This window comes from Schistocerca americana, chromosome 1 (genome assembly GCF_021461395.2).
Source record: "Schistocerca americana isolate TAMUIC-IGC-003095 chromosome 1, iqSchAmer2.1, whole genome shotgun sequence".
In the NCBI taxonomy this organism is placed as follows: Eukaryota; Metazoa; Arthropoda; class Insecta; order Orthoptera; family Acrididae; genus Schistocerca; species Schistocerca americana.
The window spans coordinates 880,046,532-880,061,514 of NC_060119.1; the positions used below are offsets into that span (position 1 = coordinate 880,046,532).

At 40.2% G+C, this 14,983-nt stretch overlaps 1 protein-coding gene across 2 annotated transcripts in view; it reads left to right on the plus strand.

The window, feature by feature from the left end:
• Window positions 1–14,983, plus strand: part of LOC124614246 (U6 small nuclear RNA (adenine-(43)-N(6))-methyltransferase) — a 41,490-nt gene that overhangs the window by 8,172 nt on the left and 18,335 nt on the right. For both annotated transcript variants that reach the window (XM_047142927.1, XM_047142929.1), the window contains exons 4-5: window positions 2,031–2,286; window positions 9,544–9,835. In XM_047142927.1, coding sequence (XP_046998883.1) covers window positions 2,031–2,286; window positions 9,544–9,835 — 548 coding nt within the window. The remainder of the gene's footprint in view (window positions 1–2,030; window positions 2,287–9,543; window positions 9,836–14,983) is intronic.

Consider the following 14,983-nt stretch of genomic DNA (forward strand, 5'->3'; position numbering starts at 1 on the left):
AGCAGAAATTGTTTTAGTGTGTTATAGTAACCATGAACATGGAGCTTCTCAGGATGGTGGGTTTGTAAATTATGGAAGCATGTAGAAGGTGATAAGCATGGTGTGGCAAAGCGAGAAGACAGATGAATTTGGGTGAAAAGCTTTGGGGTAGGTATAAGAATTAAAGTAAGCAGCAGTCATGCAGCACTAATGGAATACTACACCATAAATTGCAGTTTGATGTGTATGATCATGCCCTAGATTATCACTTTGACCGATAACCAGGAGTGAAGAGTGTGCTTAGGTTACATTCTGAGGCTATGAATGGTCTTGCTGTAAGCAGCTAGTGCCTCAATACCAAAATCTTGTGAGTGTCAATCTGGGATAAGATTACAAAAATTAAAGGTCGGATCCTGTTGAAAAAAATCTTTTATAATGCTGCAAGTTGTTGAAATTTCAGAAAGAGTAATTGCATTAGCTTTTGAACTGACTTAAAACCCTGCTTTTAAACAGAAAGCACCATTCTTGTTGTTTTTTGTGTCATTTGGGCAGTATAATATAATCTCTTCAACTACATGTTACTCTGCAGTTCACAGTTAAGTACCTGTCAGAAGGTTTATCGAGCCACCTTCAAGCTGTTTCTTTACCATTCCATTCTCAGACAGTGTGCAGGGAAAACAAACACTTAAATCTTTCCATGTGAACTGTGATTTCTCTTATTTTATCATGATGATCATTTCTCCCTATGTAGGTGGGCCCCCAACAAAATATTTTCACACTCTCAGGAGAAAGTAGGTGATTGGAATTTCATGAGTAGGTTTTGCTGTAACAGAAAATGCCCTTTGGTTTAATGATTGCAACCCCAGTTCAGGTATCATATCCATAGCACTTTCTCCCCTATTTTGCGATAATGTAAAACAAGCTGCCCTTTTTTGATGTCCTCCATCAATCCTATCTCATGTAGATTCCACACTGCAAGCATTACTCTAGAAGAGGGCAGACAAATGTATTGTAAGCAGTCTCTTTAGTGGACCTGTTGCATTTTCTAAGCGTTCCGCCAATAAACTACAGTCTTGTTGTTGCTGTGAGCACCACGTTGAAATGTGCATCTAGTATGTTCTGAAGAAAAAGGGAACAACAAGTACATACTTCCTCTAGCTGCTCCACTTCGTCTGAAAGAGTCTACTGTTCATATTGGAATGATTGTTTTTGAGTGTTCCACTTGCCATTCAGTAAAGCAGTCCTCAACCCAAAGATTGGTTTAAACCCTACTGTGCTTTACTAGGCATGGTCCCTGTTGGATATGGTATGCCTTCATCTTGCTTGATAACATTACAATGCTGAATCGAAAGATGGCTATTTGTTTAAAATGTAGCTACACTTTGTGGGTCATATTGGGTTTGCTCCCATCCAGCATCAGTAATTTCTGGGGCTGCTAACCAAAGAGACAGAAAACTACTATTTACTTCATGCTATCTGTCCAAAGATACTACTTCAGAATGAATCAACTGCATTTTCTAGAATGTGTAGTCTGCCTTCATATCAATACTAGATCATTCTTGAACAGTGCGGTAGGTAATTCATTTCAAATAAGGGAGTACGGGATGGCATCTCAGTATAAAATGTTAAGAAAGCAGAGTAATCTCATTTGCTACCAGAGAATGCCACTGACTAAAATTAAGTGAGGATCGTGATATAGGTATGTAACTGCAAAGATGCCATTAGGTTCTCTTCAAACAGTAACAACAACCATGGAAGTAGGGAGCTTACAATGTCCAAGAAAATATGGGAGTAGTAGATAGATGTTGGCCTAAAAAGAGTGGAAAAAACTCACAGGTATAAAGGAAAATACATCAGTCATGAGTCCATTAGTGCACTAAGTCAATAAAAATCATTTTGATGCTGAAATATTATGCATATTTTCCAACGGCTCTAGCCATTCATCAAGAAGTCTTCAGCTGTAATTCTATAATTTGTTAATATATCCAGTAATGAACACTGCCTTCAAAAAATTACGTAGTTTAATGATTCATGAGAGATGTGTTCTGCAGTACAGCTGGTTGACCAAGGTAAAATACTCACACCGCTTGTGGGAAAGGAAGAAAAATATGATTTCTGTATGTGCAACCCTCCATTCTTCAAGAATGAAGAACAACTTGATCAGAAGAAAAAGTCACGAACTGCTGAGCGCCCACCTCCACGTAATGCCTGGACAGGATCTATTGATGAGGTGGTTACTCCTGGTGGTGAAATAGGTCTCATTAGTAAGATTGTGGAGGAGAGTCTACAGCTCAGGAACAGCATCAGGTGAGCCATTCTGCCAGTGAAAATAACCTCAAGTATTCTGAGGAATGGTGTGTAGACTTTGACTGAAAATAACGTTAGGTGATAATTTTCTTGTACATTGTCCCATATTAGACTAGTAAGTTCATTTTATCATTTATTTTATTCATAAATTATTAACTGTTAAAATTGTTATAAAATTTATAATTTATGGATTACATAGTTTGTAGCCAAGTTAATGAATCAATTGTCAGTGATGTTTCAACTTCCCTTGTTGTTTCTGTAGTGTAGAAAAAGTCAGCATTAATTCATCTACAAACTCCGAACTCCGGAGATTAATTATTCGTGATTTATTACCATCCAAGTCACTTCCTCATATGTTGGTATTGTGCAAAACCACTTTTGGCATATTTACAAAAATGGCATTGAAAGTGCCTATAGTTAGTACAAACAAACAAAAACCACCATACGAGATATCAGTGCAGTTTTTCCCAACATGAGACTGTTTTCAACTACTAGTGGTGAGATACAGTAGTATGGAAACTGTAAGACAGAAACATGAGATAATCATATATATCATGCACACCACACTTGATTAGAACCCAAGAAGTGACTGATTGGGTGTGGAAAGCAAGACACAAGTTTGAAGTGCTCATAATACTGCCTATGCTCAAGCTATACCCTTCTTGAGAATCAGTGTAAAATAAGAGAAATTTCCACAATTACTTGTGACAAGTTAGAATAGTAACCTCAAAGCACGCTTCTACATTTACATCAAAACTCTGCAAACCATTTCTAAGTACTTGGCAGAATGTATGTCCCATTGTACCAGGGACTGGTATTTCTTCCTGTTTAATTCACTTATAGAGTGCGGGAAGACTGATTGTTTAAATGCCTCCATGTGTGCTGTAATTAATCTGGTCTTGTCTTCACAATCCCTATGGGAGCAATACATAAAGGGTTGTTGTATGTTTCTAGAGTCGTTGCTTAAATCCGGTTCTTTAAACATTGTAAGTAGGCTTTCTCATCATGGTTTATGCCCGTCTTCTACATTCTTATGCGTAATATAAAATTACAGGCTATTTAATAAAACAATGAAAATAATTAATTTTTGGCATAATGTAATTGGGTACAAAAAAATCTATTCACTAAGCAGGGGCAGGAGAACACACATATAAAAATAGGTTTTACATATGCAAGCTTTCGGAGCAACTGGTTCCTTGTGTTAGCAGAAGGGTTGAAGGGGGAGGAAGAAGGGTGAAGGAAAAGGACTGGAGAGGTTTAGGGAAAGGGATAGTGTTCAGAAAAGTCACACAAAACCCCGGGACATGGGAGACTTCCAGATGAGAAGAAAAGACCGATTGTTGGGGACTGCACCGGATGAGATTTTAAAATGTGAGAGCTTAAAGATGCAAGACAGGGTATGCTGCAAGACAGAGGTTGCTGCTAAAACATCATGCACAAGTTAGGAGTGGAATGCTAAGTGCATTGTATGTAATAAAGGTGGGAGGGGGACAGCGAAAAATAGACAGGTCGGAAAATGAAAGATGTAAAAAACTGAAGCAGAGTGAGTTAATGAGTAGTTACTGCAAAGAAATGGTGAGATGGAAGAAATTAACATAAATGAAGACTAGTTGGGTGACGAGAACCAAGGACATGTTGTAGTGCTAGTTCCCACCTGTGGAGTTCTGAAAAACTGGTGTCTCGGGGAAGTATCCAGATGGCACTTGTGGTGAAACGAAACAGGTACCGAGATCACGATGGTCATGTTGTAGAGCATGTTATGCAACAGGGTATTGTGTGTTGCTGGTATACGCCCCAATGCCTATGCCCATTCATCCTAACTGATAACTTGCTGGTAGTCATGCCAATGTAAAAGGCCAGACAGTGTTTATGTAACAGCCGGTATACGACGTGATACTTTGATAGTATATGTTTTGCCAGTTACAGGGCTGGTATAGGTAGTGGTAGGAGGGTGCATAGGGCAAGTCTTGCAGCAGGGACGGTCACAGAGGTAGGAGCCATATGGTAGGGAGATTGGTGCAGCAGGAGCATAGGGTGTGACAAGGATATTGTGGAGATTGGGAGGACGATGAAAAAGTATTCTAGGTGTGATGGGCAAAATCTGACAAAATGGACCTCATTTCAGGGCATGGTTTAAGAAGTAGCTGATTAACACATTCAAGACCAGGATAATACTTGAATAACAAATGGTGTGCTCTGAGGACGTGTTTTGGAGGGATCAGTAATACCAGGATTGGATATGATGGCCTGGGAAATCTGCTTTTTAACTAGGCTGGTGGGGTGAGAATGATGGTGTATTGTTGTAAAGAGCTTGCATCCGACCAAATATGTTTACCTCGAATGCCAATGCTGTAGGGGAGGGAGCGTTTGACATGGAAATGATGGCAACTGTCAAAATGTAAGTACTGTTGTTTGTTAGTAGGTTTAATGTTGACAGAAGTGTGTAGTTGACCTTCAGTGAGGATGAGACCAACACCAAGGAGAGGGGCATGGGATTTCGAATAGGGCGATGTGAAATTAGCGCTGCAATGTGTCCTTGGTTCTCGTCAGCCACGTGGCCTTAATTTATGTTAATTTCTTCCATCTCAGCTTTTCTTCACAGTAACTACTCCTTTCTTCAATCTTTTCACTGCCCCCCCCCTCCCGCCCCTTCCCCCCTCCACAACATATAATGCACTTAGCTTTTCACTCTAAATAACTCAAGCACAATGTTTTAGCAGTAATCTCTGTCTTGCACATTACCCTGTCATCCACCTTTAAGCTCTCTGGTTTTCAAACCTCGTGTGGTGCAGCCCCTAGCAACCAGTCCTTCCTTCTCATACTGTCCAGTATCTTGTAAGTCTCCCCTGACCTGGGGTTCTGGCTGACTTTTTTAAACTCCACTGGTTTTCCTAAACCTCTTCAGTCCTTTCCCTTCACTCCTCTCCCTTCCCCTTCTGCTAGAAGAAGGAGCCACTGGCTCGAAAAGATTGCATACATAAAACCATTTTTTATATGTGTGTTCTCTTGCCGCCGCTGGATGAGTAGATTTTTTTATCTGTCCAGTTATAGAATATTTAATAAACACAATAAAACTTTTTCTGTGGCACTTATGTTTGTTCATTAACTGCTAATCATTCTGAAAGAAATTTGTTGTCTGTGTCATATTTATCAGTCTCAGCCAGTATTCAAATGAGCTCCCATTGTCAACTGAAAGTTGTCAACCTGTAATTGGCCTTCAGTAATGTAGCACACATTTCCTGTTGGCGATGATGCAAGTCACCATGTTGGAGTATTACATACACTCCACACCATTACAGAGCCTCCACCAGATTGAGCAATCCCCTGCTGGCTGGCAGGGTTCATGGATTCATGAGGTTGTCTACATACCCGTACACGTCCAGCCGCTTGATACAATTTGAAACGAGACCGTCGGACCAGGCAACATGTTTTCAGTCATCAACAGTTCAATCTCAGTGTTGATGGGCCCAGGGGAGGCATAAAGCTTTGTGTCGTGCAGTCATCAAGGGTTCACGAGTGGTCCTTCAGCTCCGAAAGCCCATATTGATGATGTTTCGTTGAATCATTTACATGCTGACACTTGCTGATGGCCCACCATTGAAATGTGCAGCAATTTCTGGAAGGGCTGCCCTTCTGTCACTTTTAACGACTCTCTTCAGATGTTGTTGGTCCCATTCTTGCATGATTTTTTTTCCAGCCGCAATAATGTCAGAGACTTGACATTTTACCGGATTCCTGATATTCATCGTACACTCGTGAAATGGTCATATGGGAAAAACCCACTTCATCGCTACTTTGTAGATGCTGTGTCCCATCACTTGTGCACTGACTCTAACACTACGTTCAGACTCACTTAAATCTTGATAATCTGCCATTGTAGCAGCAGTAACCAACCTAAGAACTGTGCCAGACACATGTTGTCTTGTATAGGCATTGCTGACCGCAGTGCTGTATTCTGCCTGTTTACATATCTCTCTGTTTGAATATGCATGCCCATACCAGTCTCTTTTGCACTTCAGTGTTTATACAAGATTCCTGTCAGGCTACCAGTAAATGTGAGAATGGACACTCAAAGGCTATTGAAAAGAGGGGAAAAAAAAGAAAGAATATTCCACCCCCCTCCTCCTTTCCCCGCCCCTTTATTCCTCTGTTCCCAACACAAGTGCTTTAATTACTGGTTATAGGAAAAGTTCCTCCTACATGTCTTCAGTCGTCTGATTATATTTCGTAATTTGTGTTCTGCATCTACATCTATACTGTGAAAACCAGTGTGAGGTGCAGAGGGTTCATCCCACTGTAACAGTTATTAGAATTTCTTCTGATTCCATTCACGTGTGAAGTGTGGGAAGAATAGTTGTTTGAGTGTGTTTGTGCATGCATTAATTATAATTATTCTAATCTTATCCTCTTGATCCCTATGTGAGCAATACACAGGGGATTGTAGTGTATTGCTAGAATCATCATTTAAACCCAATTCTTGAAACTTTGTTAATAGACTTTCTCAAGATAGTCTATGTCTATCTTCAAGAGTCTTCCAGTTCACGTCCTTCAGTATCTCTGTGACACTCTCCCATGAATTAAAAAAACCTGTGATCATTCTGCTGCCCTTCTATGTATATGTTCAATATCCCCCATCAGTCTTAGTTGGTACAGGTCCCACACACTTGAGCAATATTCTAGAACCAGCCATACAGGTGATTTGTAAGCAATCTCCTTTGTAGACTGATTGAACTTCGCCAGTATTCTGCAAATAAACCAAAGTCTACCACCTGCTTTACCCACAACTGAGTCTAGGTGATAATTCCGTTTCATACCTTACAAAGTGTTACATCCAAGTATTTGTATGAGTTGGCTGATTCCAGCTGTGACTCATTGATATCATAGTCATATGACAATATGTTTTTTCGTTTTTTGAATTGGACAGTTTTACGTTTCTGATCATTTAAAGCAAGTTGCCAATATTTGCACCACATATTTATGCAGCTTCTTTCAAATAGTAATTCATTATAGATAACTGCATCATCTGGCAAAAAGTCTGAGGGTACTGTTAATATTGTCTGCAAGGTCATTAATATAGAGCATAAACAGCAAGGGTCCCAACGCACTTCCTTGGGGCATACACAAAGTTACCCCCCCATCTGATGATGACTCTCCATCCAAGATAACAAGCAGTGTCCACCTTACCAAAAAGTCCTTAATCCAGTCACAAATTTCACATGGTACCTCATATAGTCAAACTTTTGACAACAAATGTAAGTTTGGTACTGAGTCAAATGCTTTTCAGAAATCAAGAAATACTGCAATCTATGTGTCTGCCTTGATCCAAAGCTTTCAGTATAGCATGCGAGAATAGTGTGAGTTGGGTTTCACATGATTGATGTTTTTGGAATCCATGCTGGTTGGCACCGAGGAGGTCATTCTGTTCAAGACACCGTGTTATGTTTGAGCTCAGAATATGCTCAAAGATTCTACAAAAAATTGACGTCAGCGATGTTGGACGGTAGTTTTGTGGATCACATCTACTACCCTTGTAGATGAGTGTGACCTGTGCTTTTTTCCAAGAACTGATCTTCTTCTTCCTTTTTTTTTTGAGGAATCTACAATAGATTATAGTTAGAAGAGGGGCTAAATCGGCTACCAATTCAGTATAGAATCTGGCAGGGATTCCACTATGCCCTGCAACTTGGTACAGTTTTAACAATTTAAAGTGTTTCTCAACACCACAGATACTATTACTTATTTCATTCATCTTTTAAGTGGTATGAGAATTAAATTGGTGCAATTCTCTTGGGTTTTCATTTGTAAAGGAACATTTGACATTGGAGTTAAGCATTTCAGCTTTTGCTTTGCTACCCTCAATTTCTGTTCCTGTCTCATTCATTAGGGACTGGACACTAACTTTGGTGCCACAAACAGCCTTTACATATGGCCAGAATTTCTTTGGGTTTTGTGAAATATCATTTGACAGTTCTCTCTCTCTCTCTCTCTCTCTCTCTCTCTCTCTCTCTCTCTCTCTCACACACACACACACACACACACACACACACACACACACACTTGCTTGCTTGCTGCTCGCTCGCTCTTCCTTTTCTTTATGTACAGCGTGGTTATATTTAAACTTCTGTTACTTGAGCCAGTATAGATGAGAAACTGTTTACAGTATAGGTACCAAACTTTACAGCAGTGATGTTCAGCTGTGCACAGCAGGAGTTTTGTTGTTAGTAGTGTTAGTGCACAGCAGGACTTTTGTTGTTAGTATAACTTGCCATGAGGTGTCTGTACCAGTACGGCCACTTAGGGTTGGTACGCAAGCATCAGTGCCCAGTACAGTTGCAGACAGCCAGTGTGGGTCAGGACTAGGTGAGCTGGGCTTTACTCATAAAGCCATTTCATCAAAACTACAGCTATAGTTCTGGTGGTCTTCACAAGTATTGGTGTGTCGAAGGAATATGGAGAGGTCCTTTTTCCAAACTGGGGTTGAAGAACATGATTCAGAAGTTTCAGTTAAATGGTGATTTGAGAATTGCTCCTGAGAAAGGCTGGAAGTTAATGGCACTACAAATTGTTAAATAAGGTACTGTTGCCGTGGCTGAGAATGCTGGACCCAATGTGTGACCTTCAACCGGTGCATGAGCTGTGCCATGACAGCTGAACATTCTGTGGTCCACCATTGTTTTGGGACAGCAGTAGAGCAATCTATAGTATGATCCCATGCTGAGGTGGTTGCAGATGGTCACCACATTGAAATCATGATATGCAGTTAACAAATGTTACCCTCTCATGTGGAAATTAAAATGTGTTTCTTTCAGTTATTTGTTCATTATTTCTCTTCTGCATGTCCTTACAAATGTTTCCACAAAGTTTCATTTTGCTCCGATCACTTTATTGTCATGGGGGGAGGGAGGGGGGGGGGGGCTATCAAGTAGCGAAAGTTTAATTATAACCATTCTGTATTTTAATTTTTTATTGTTTGATTTTTTTTTCTCTTGTTCAGCCAATCCTGGCTTTATCTTTTGTTTCTTTTGTCTCCAAGATATTTCTGTTTGGTTTAGCTAACATTTTTGTTCTATATCTTTCCAAATATCTTTCTTCCAACAATGGAATTATTGAAATTCTAAAAGCTAGATTTTAAATTGTGGTTTTAAATTTATGTATCTGTCACTCTAGTTCTAGTTGTTTTATGTTTTTGTGGTTATTACATAAACAAGTAGGTACTCCTCTTCTGTATTTTCTTGTTCTCACATTTCTTAATTGCAGGATATACACCACCATGGTTGGAGTTAAATCTGATCTTCAACCTTTGAAAGAAGAATTGCTCAGACATGGTATAACAAATGCAGCTACCACTGAATTTTGCCAAGGGCGTACAACCCGCTGGGGTTTAGCTTGGAGCTTTAATGATCAACCAAATCTCATGGAGGCATGTGGGAAACACAGCCATAAGAAGATAAAGCCCATGTCCTATGTTGTGCCATGCACAAATGAACCCAATGGCTACACTGTAGATTGTATTTGTGAGAAAGTAAAGGAGCTACTTGGCAGACTACAGGTACTTTTCTTCATTCTAATTGTTAAATCTTAGTTTCACAATGTATATTTCATTGTTGACACAGTAGCGCAAGAGCATTCTTGTAAGCCTAAACAATTTTTAGTGTTCATTATCCGGTGTCCTTTTTTCAAATTCTGTTGTAGCTTGGAAACAGAAAAATCTTATAATTGGATAAAGTTGAAAAACATCTGGATAAATTACAGAAGTGAAATGGTACATTCAGTTTGTAGAGAAACCAGACAGCAATTGGACGTGAAAGGGAGGCAGCAGCTGAGAAGGGAATGAGATGGGATTGCAGCTTATCCCACATGTTATTCTGTCTATATGTTGAGGTAGCTGTAAAAGAAGTGAAAAAGAAATATGGGTAAGGGATTAAAAAACAAAATAAATGAGTTTTGATGATGATATAGTTTTTCTGTTGGAGTTGTAACATAATGCATATGTAGGCGAGTTATTGGCCACTTAGAATTGGTACAAGGTGAGGTGAATTTGCTTGTGAAGCTGAATGCTAGTGCAGAACCCTAGAGTGTGGCATGGTCCTGCGGATGGTCCAGCAGAGACACCCAGTAAGGCCTGGCCCCAGGTGCAACGGTGAAGTGAGTAACAGGAAGCGGATGAAACGTGGTAAGGAAATTTGGTCGATGGTTAGATGCATAGCAGAATGCGAAATGCTCCAGAAATGGCGGTCTTTGGTACAATCTTGAAGCTGGCTAAGCTACAGCTCTGGGAATTTGACCGTAAATCACAACCAAGTAATAAAGCAAGTCTGCATACAGCTGTGATCTCAGAAAAATGAAGTGTTTCCAATAAAACAATATTATTTTAAGCAAAAATAATAAATTTTTGAAAATATAATGTAGTTGGATGTACATGTTGATTTTTTTCCACCATGTACAAACTAGGGATTGATCGATGAGAGGGTACGGAGCAAAAAAGCTCTAATGAACTTAAGTCTGGAAATGCATGGTTTCCAAGCTAGAGACCATTTATTCAATCATACTTTGTGGTCTAACACACGCTGTATCATGCGGCCTCAGTTAGAGTATGCATGGTTTCCGCCCAGGAGGCAGTATTGTTCCTCATACGTCATGCCCTAGCACCATCTCCTGCCATAGTAATTGCTAATGTTGTATCCAATTCACGTCTCTTGCTGACTCACCTTGTAGTGGATGTGATACAGCATTGTACAAAGTGGTTCCATATTTGAAACGAGAGCTTTCCAACATGGTGTCTACTTATGGAAAGGCAAATGGCAGCAGGCAGCAAACCTATCCCTGCTGACAACAACCACAGCATTCAATGTTTGCAGCATTGTTTCACCATTTGTTTGAGATAGGGTTGTCTCAGGACGCAGGAAATCACATAGGATGTACCCGAAATTTTCGGACATTGGACTTGGAGGAAAATGTGATTAACATTGTGGAAGGCGACGCCAGGTCGTACCAGGCAGTTTGCCCGCCAGTACAGGTTAAGCCAGATGACCGTGTGGAACATTCTCCATAACACTTATTACTACCCTTATCACAGCGTATGTAGAACTTGTTGGTGAGAGAGTTTCCACATCGGCAACAGTTTTGTCACTGGTTTCTTCACCAGGCAACCATGATTCCGGAATTTGTGTTATCCATCCTGTTCACAGATGAGGCCACCTTTACAAGGAGTGGTATCATCAACTTCCATAGCAGTCATCTGTGGGATAGTATGCAGAACCGCCATGGTATGGTGACAGTGAATCATCAGCATTGGTGCAGCCGGAATGTGTGGTCCAGAGTAATTAACAACTGTATTTTGGGACCAATCTTCCTTCCATGTCACCTAACAGGCTGGAACTATCGGCATTTCTTGCGGATGACTTTGCCTCCCATGCTGGAAGAAGCGCCATCGATGATTTGAAGGGTTATGCCGCTGCTACATGATGGTGTTCAAGCCCATTTCACCTTTAACGTCCGGACACATCTCAGTTGTGTCTTGATGGTCGATGGATCACATGAGGGGGTCCAGTTGCATGGGCTGCTCATTCACCAGATCTCGACCTGTGCAATTTCTGGTAATGGGGCCATCTCAAAAGTGCCATGTATGCATAGCCCATTCCAGGTGTGGAGACACTGGAGCAGCGTATTCATGCTGCCTTTGATACTGTTCGGATGCAGCCTCGCTAATGTGAATGTGTGAGACAGAACATGCTACAGTGCAAAAATGCATGCATAGAGATGCATGGAAACCATTGTCAACACATACTGTAACGGTGGCTTTGTGGTACAGCCCATATTAGGGTGCAGTCTCTGTAACAATGTATGGTTGAATAAATGGTCTCTAGCATGGAAATGTTGTGTTTCTGACATATGTTCATTAGATCTGTTTTTGATCCATATCTTCTCATCGATCAAACCCTAAAGTTTGTACAGGGTGAAAAAAAATCACCCTGTATAAAACTCTACTCATCAAGTGTGGGCAGGAGATCACACATATGAAACGTATTATGTATGTAAGCTGTTGGAACCAGTTTTCAAATGCAAGACTTTCCAATATCTTTAAGTGTGCCTTCATAGTTGAGTGGTCAGCATGGTGGAATGCCATGCGAGAGGCCCCAGTTCATTTTGCAGCTGGAATGGACGTTTTCCCCACTAGGGGACCGGGTATTGTGTTGTCCATTATTTCAGTCTCATTGACACACAAGTCACCAAAGTGGCATCAACTAAAAAGACTTGCACCAGACGACTAGTCTATCCAACAGGAGGCTTTACGCAGACAGACAGTTCATTTCATATCTTTAAAGCTACAGAAGGTAATATCTGACAGCGACTAAACATTTTCGAAATGAATCTCTGAATTAACAACTTTTAAATACTTCAAACAATTTCAAAAAACGATATCTCAGATGATATCTTTGCATTGTAGCTATCTTCCCAGAAAGCTACATCTCTCTATCTATTTTATTTCTTGATTTGTTATTTTTTTATATCTTTTCATTGTGCAAATGTTTGTCAGAACATAGTATTGTCCACAATAACACAGCAGATGAATGCAGCTTGAGTACATTGTATCATGTCATTCTTGTGTGTTTATTTAATGAATATGTTGCTATTTATGCCTGATATTTCTTTAACTATTGATTACATTTTCTAATACAAAATCTTGGTAATTTAAGATCGTTGTAAATAAGGCCAAAAGCCGCTTCTGTCAAGCAGGCCTAAATAATTGTTTAACTAGTATGTAATGAGATTGTGTTATCATTTATCATGAGCACACTTGTGCAAGAATACTGTCTTATTTATGTATTTATAAATCTTTATTTTTATTTATTGTGGATGGTCTGAGTGTGACTGAGTGTTTGCAACATTTCTTTATTTACATATTACTGTAATGTATTATTTCAATCCAGAAAGTAATCATGTTCAGTCAAATCAAGTCCGTATAACGTAAGGTATGGGTGCCCCCCCCCCCCCCCTTCCCCCAGTGAACCATGGGCCTTGCCATTGGTGGGGAGGCTTGCGTGCCTCTGCGATACAGGTAGCTGTGCCGTAGGTGCAACCACAACAGAGGGATATCTGTTGAGAGGCCAGACAAACATGTGGTTCCTGAAGAGGGGAGCAGCCTTTTTAGTAGTTACGGAGGCAACAGTCTGCATGATTGACTGATCTGGCCTTGTAACGTCAACCAAAACGGTCTTGCTGTGTTGGTACTGTGAATGGCTGAATGCAAGGGGAAACTACAGCCGTAATTTTTCACAATGGCATTCAGCTCCACTGTATAGTTGATGATGACGGCATCCTCCTGGATAAAATATTCCGGAGGTAGAATAGTCCTCCATTTGGATCTCTGGATGGGGACTACTAAGAAGGAAGTTGTCATCGGGAGAAACAAAACTGGCACTCTGTGGATTGGAGTGTGGAATGTCAGATCCCTTAATCAGGTAGGTAGGTTAGTAAATTCAAAAAGGGTGGTGGATAGGTAGAGTGGTAATTAGTGAAGTTTGGTGGCTGGAGGAGCAGGGTTATAAATACCAAATCAAATAGGGATAATGCAGAAGTAGGTTTAATAATGAGTAAAAAAACAGGAATGCAGATAAGCTACTATGAAGAGCATAGTGACGGCATTATTGTAGCCAAATAGACATGAAACCCTCACTCACCACAATAGTATATGCCAACTAGCTTTGCAGATGAAGAGGAGATTGAGGAAACACATGGTGAGATAAAAGAAATTATTTAGATAATCAAGGGAGCCAAAAATTTTATAGTTATGGGGGACTGGAATACAGTAGAAGGAAAAGTAGTAGGTGAATATGGACTGGGGGAAAGGAATGAAAGAGGAAGCTGCCTGGTAGAATTTTGCGCAGAGCATCATTTAATCATAGCTAACAGTTGGTTTAAGAATCACAAGAGAAGGTTGTGTTGGTGGAAGATACCGGGAGACATCAGAAGGTTTCAGATTGATTATGTAATGGTTATACAGAGATTTAGGACCCGGATTTTAAATTGTAAAACATTTCCAGAGGCAGATGCGGACTCTGACCACAATTTATTGGTTATGAACTGCCGATTAAAACTGAACAAACTGCAAAAAGGCTGGAATTTGAGGAGATGGGACATGGATAAACTGAAGGAACCAGAGGTTGTAGAGGGTTTCAGAGGGAGTGTTAGGGAATGGTTGCCAAGAAAGGAATACAATAGAAGAAGAATGGGTAGCTTTGAGGGATGAAATAGTGATGGCAGCAGAGCATCAAGTAGTTAAAAAGATGACGGATAGTAAGAATCCTTGGGAAGCGCAAGATATATTGAATTTATTCAATGAAAGGAGAAAATATAAAAATGCAATAAATGAAGTAGGTGAAAGGGAATACAAACGTATAAAAAAAGAGATGCAAAATGGCTAAGCAGAAATGGCTAGAGGGCAGATGTAAGGATGTAGAAGCATATATCACTAGGGATAAGAGAGATACCGCCTACAGGAAAATTAAAGAAACCTTTGGAGAAAAGAGAACCACCTGTATGAATATCAAGAGCTCAGATGGAAAACCAGTCCAATGCAAAGAAGGAAAAGCGGAAAGTTAGAAGGAGTATAGAGAGGGTCTACAGAAGGGAGATGCCTTTGAGGACAATTTTGTGGAGTTGGAGGAGGATGTAGAGAAAGAAGAGGAGGGAGGTA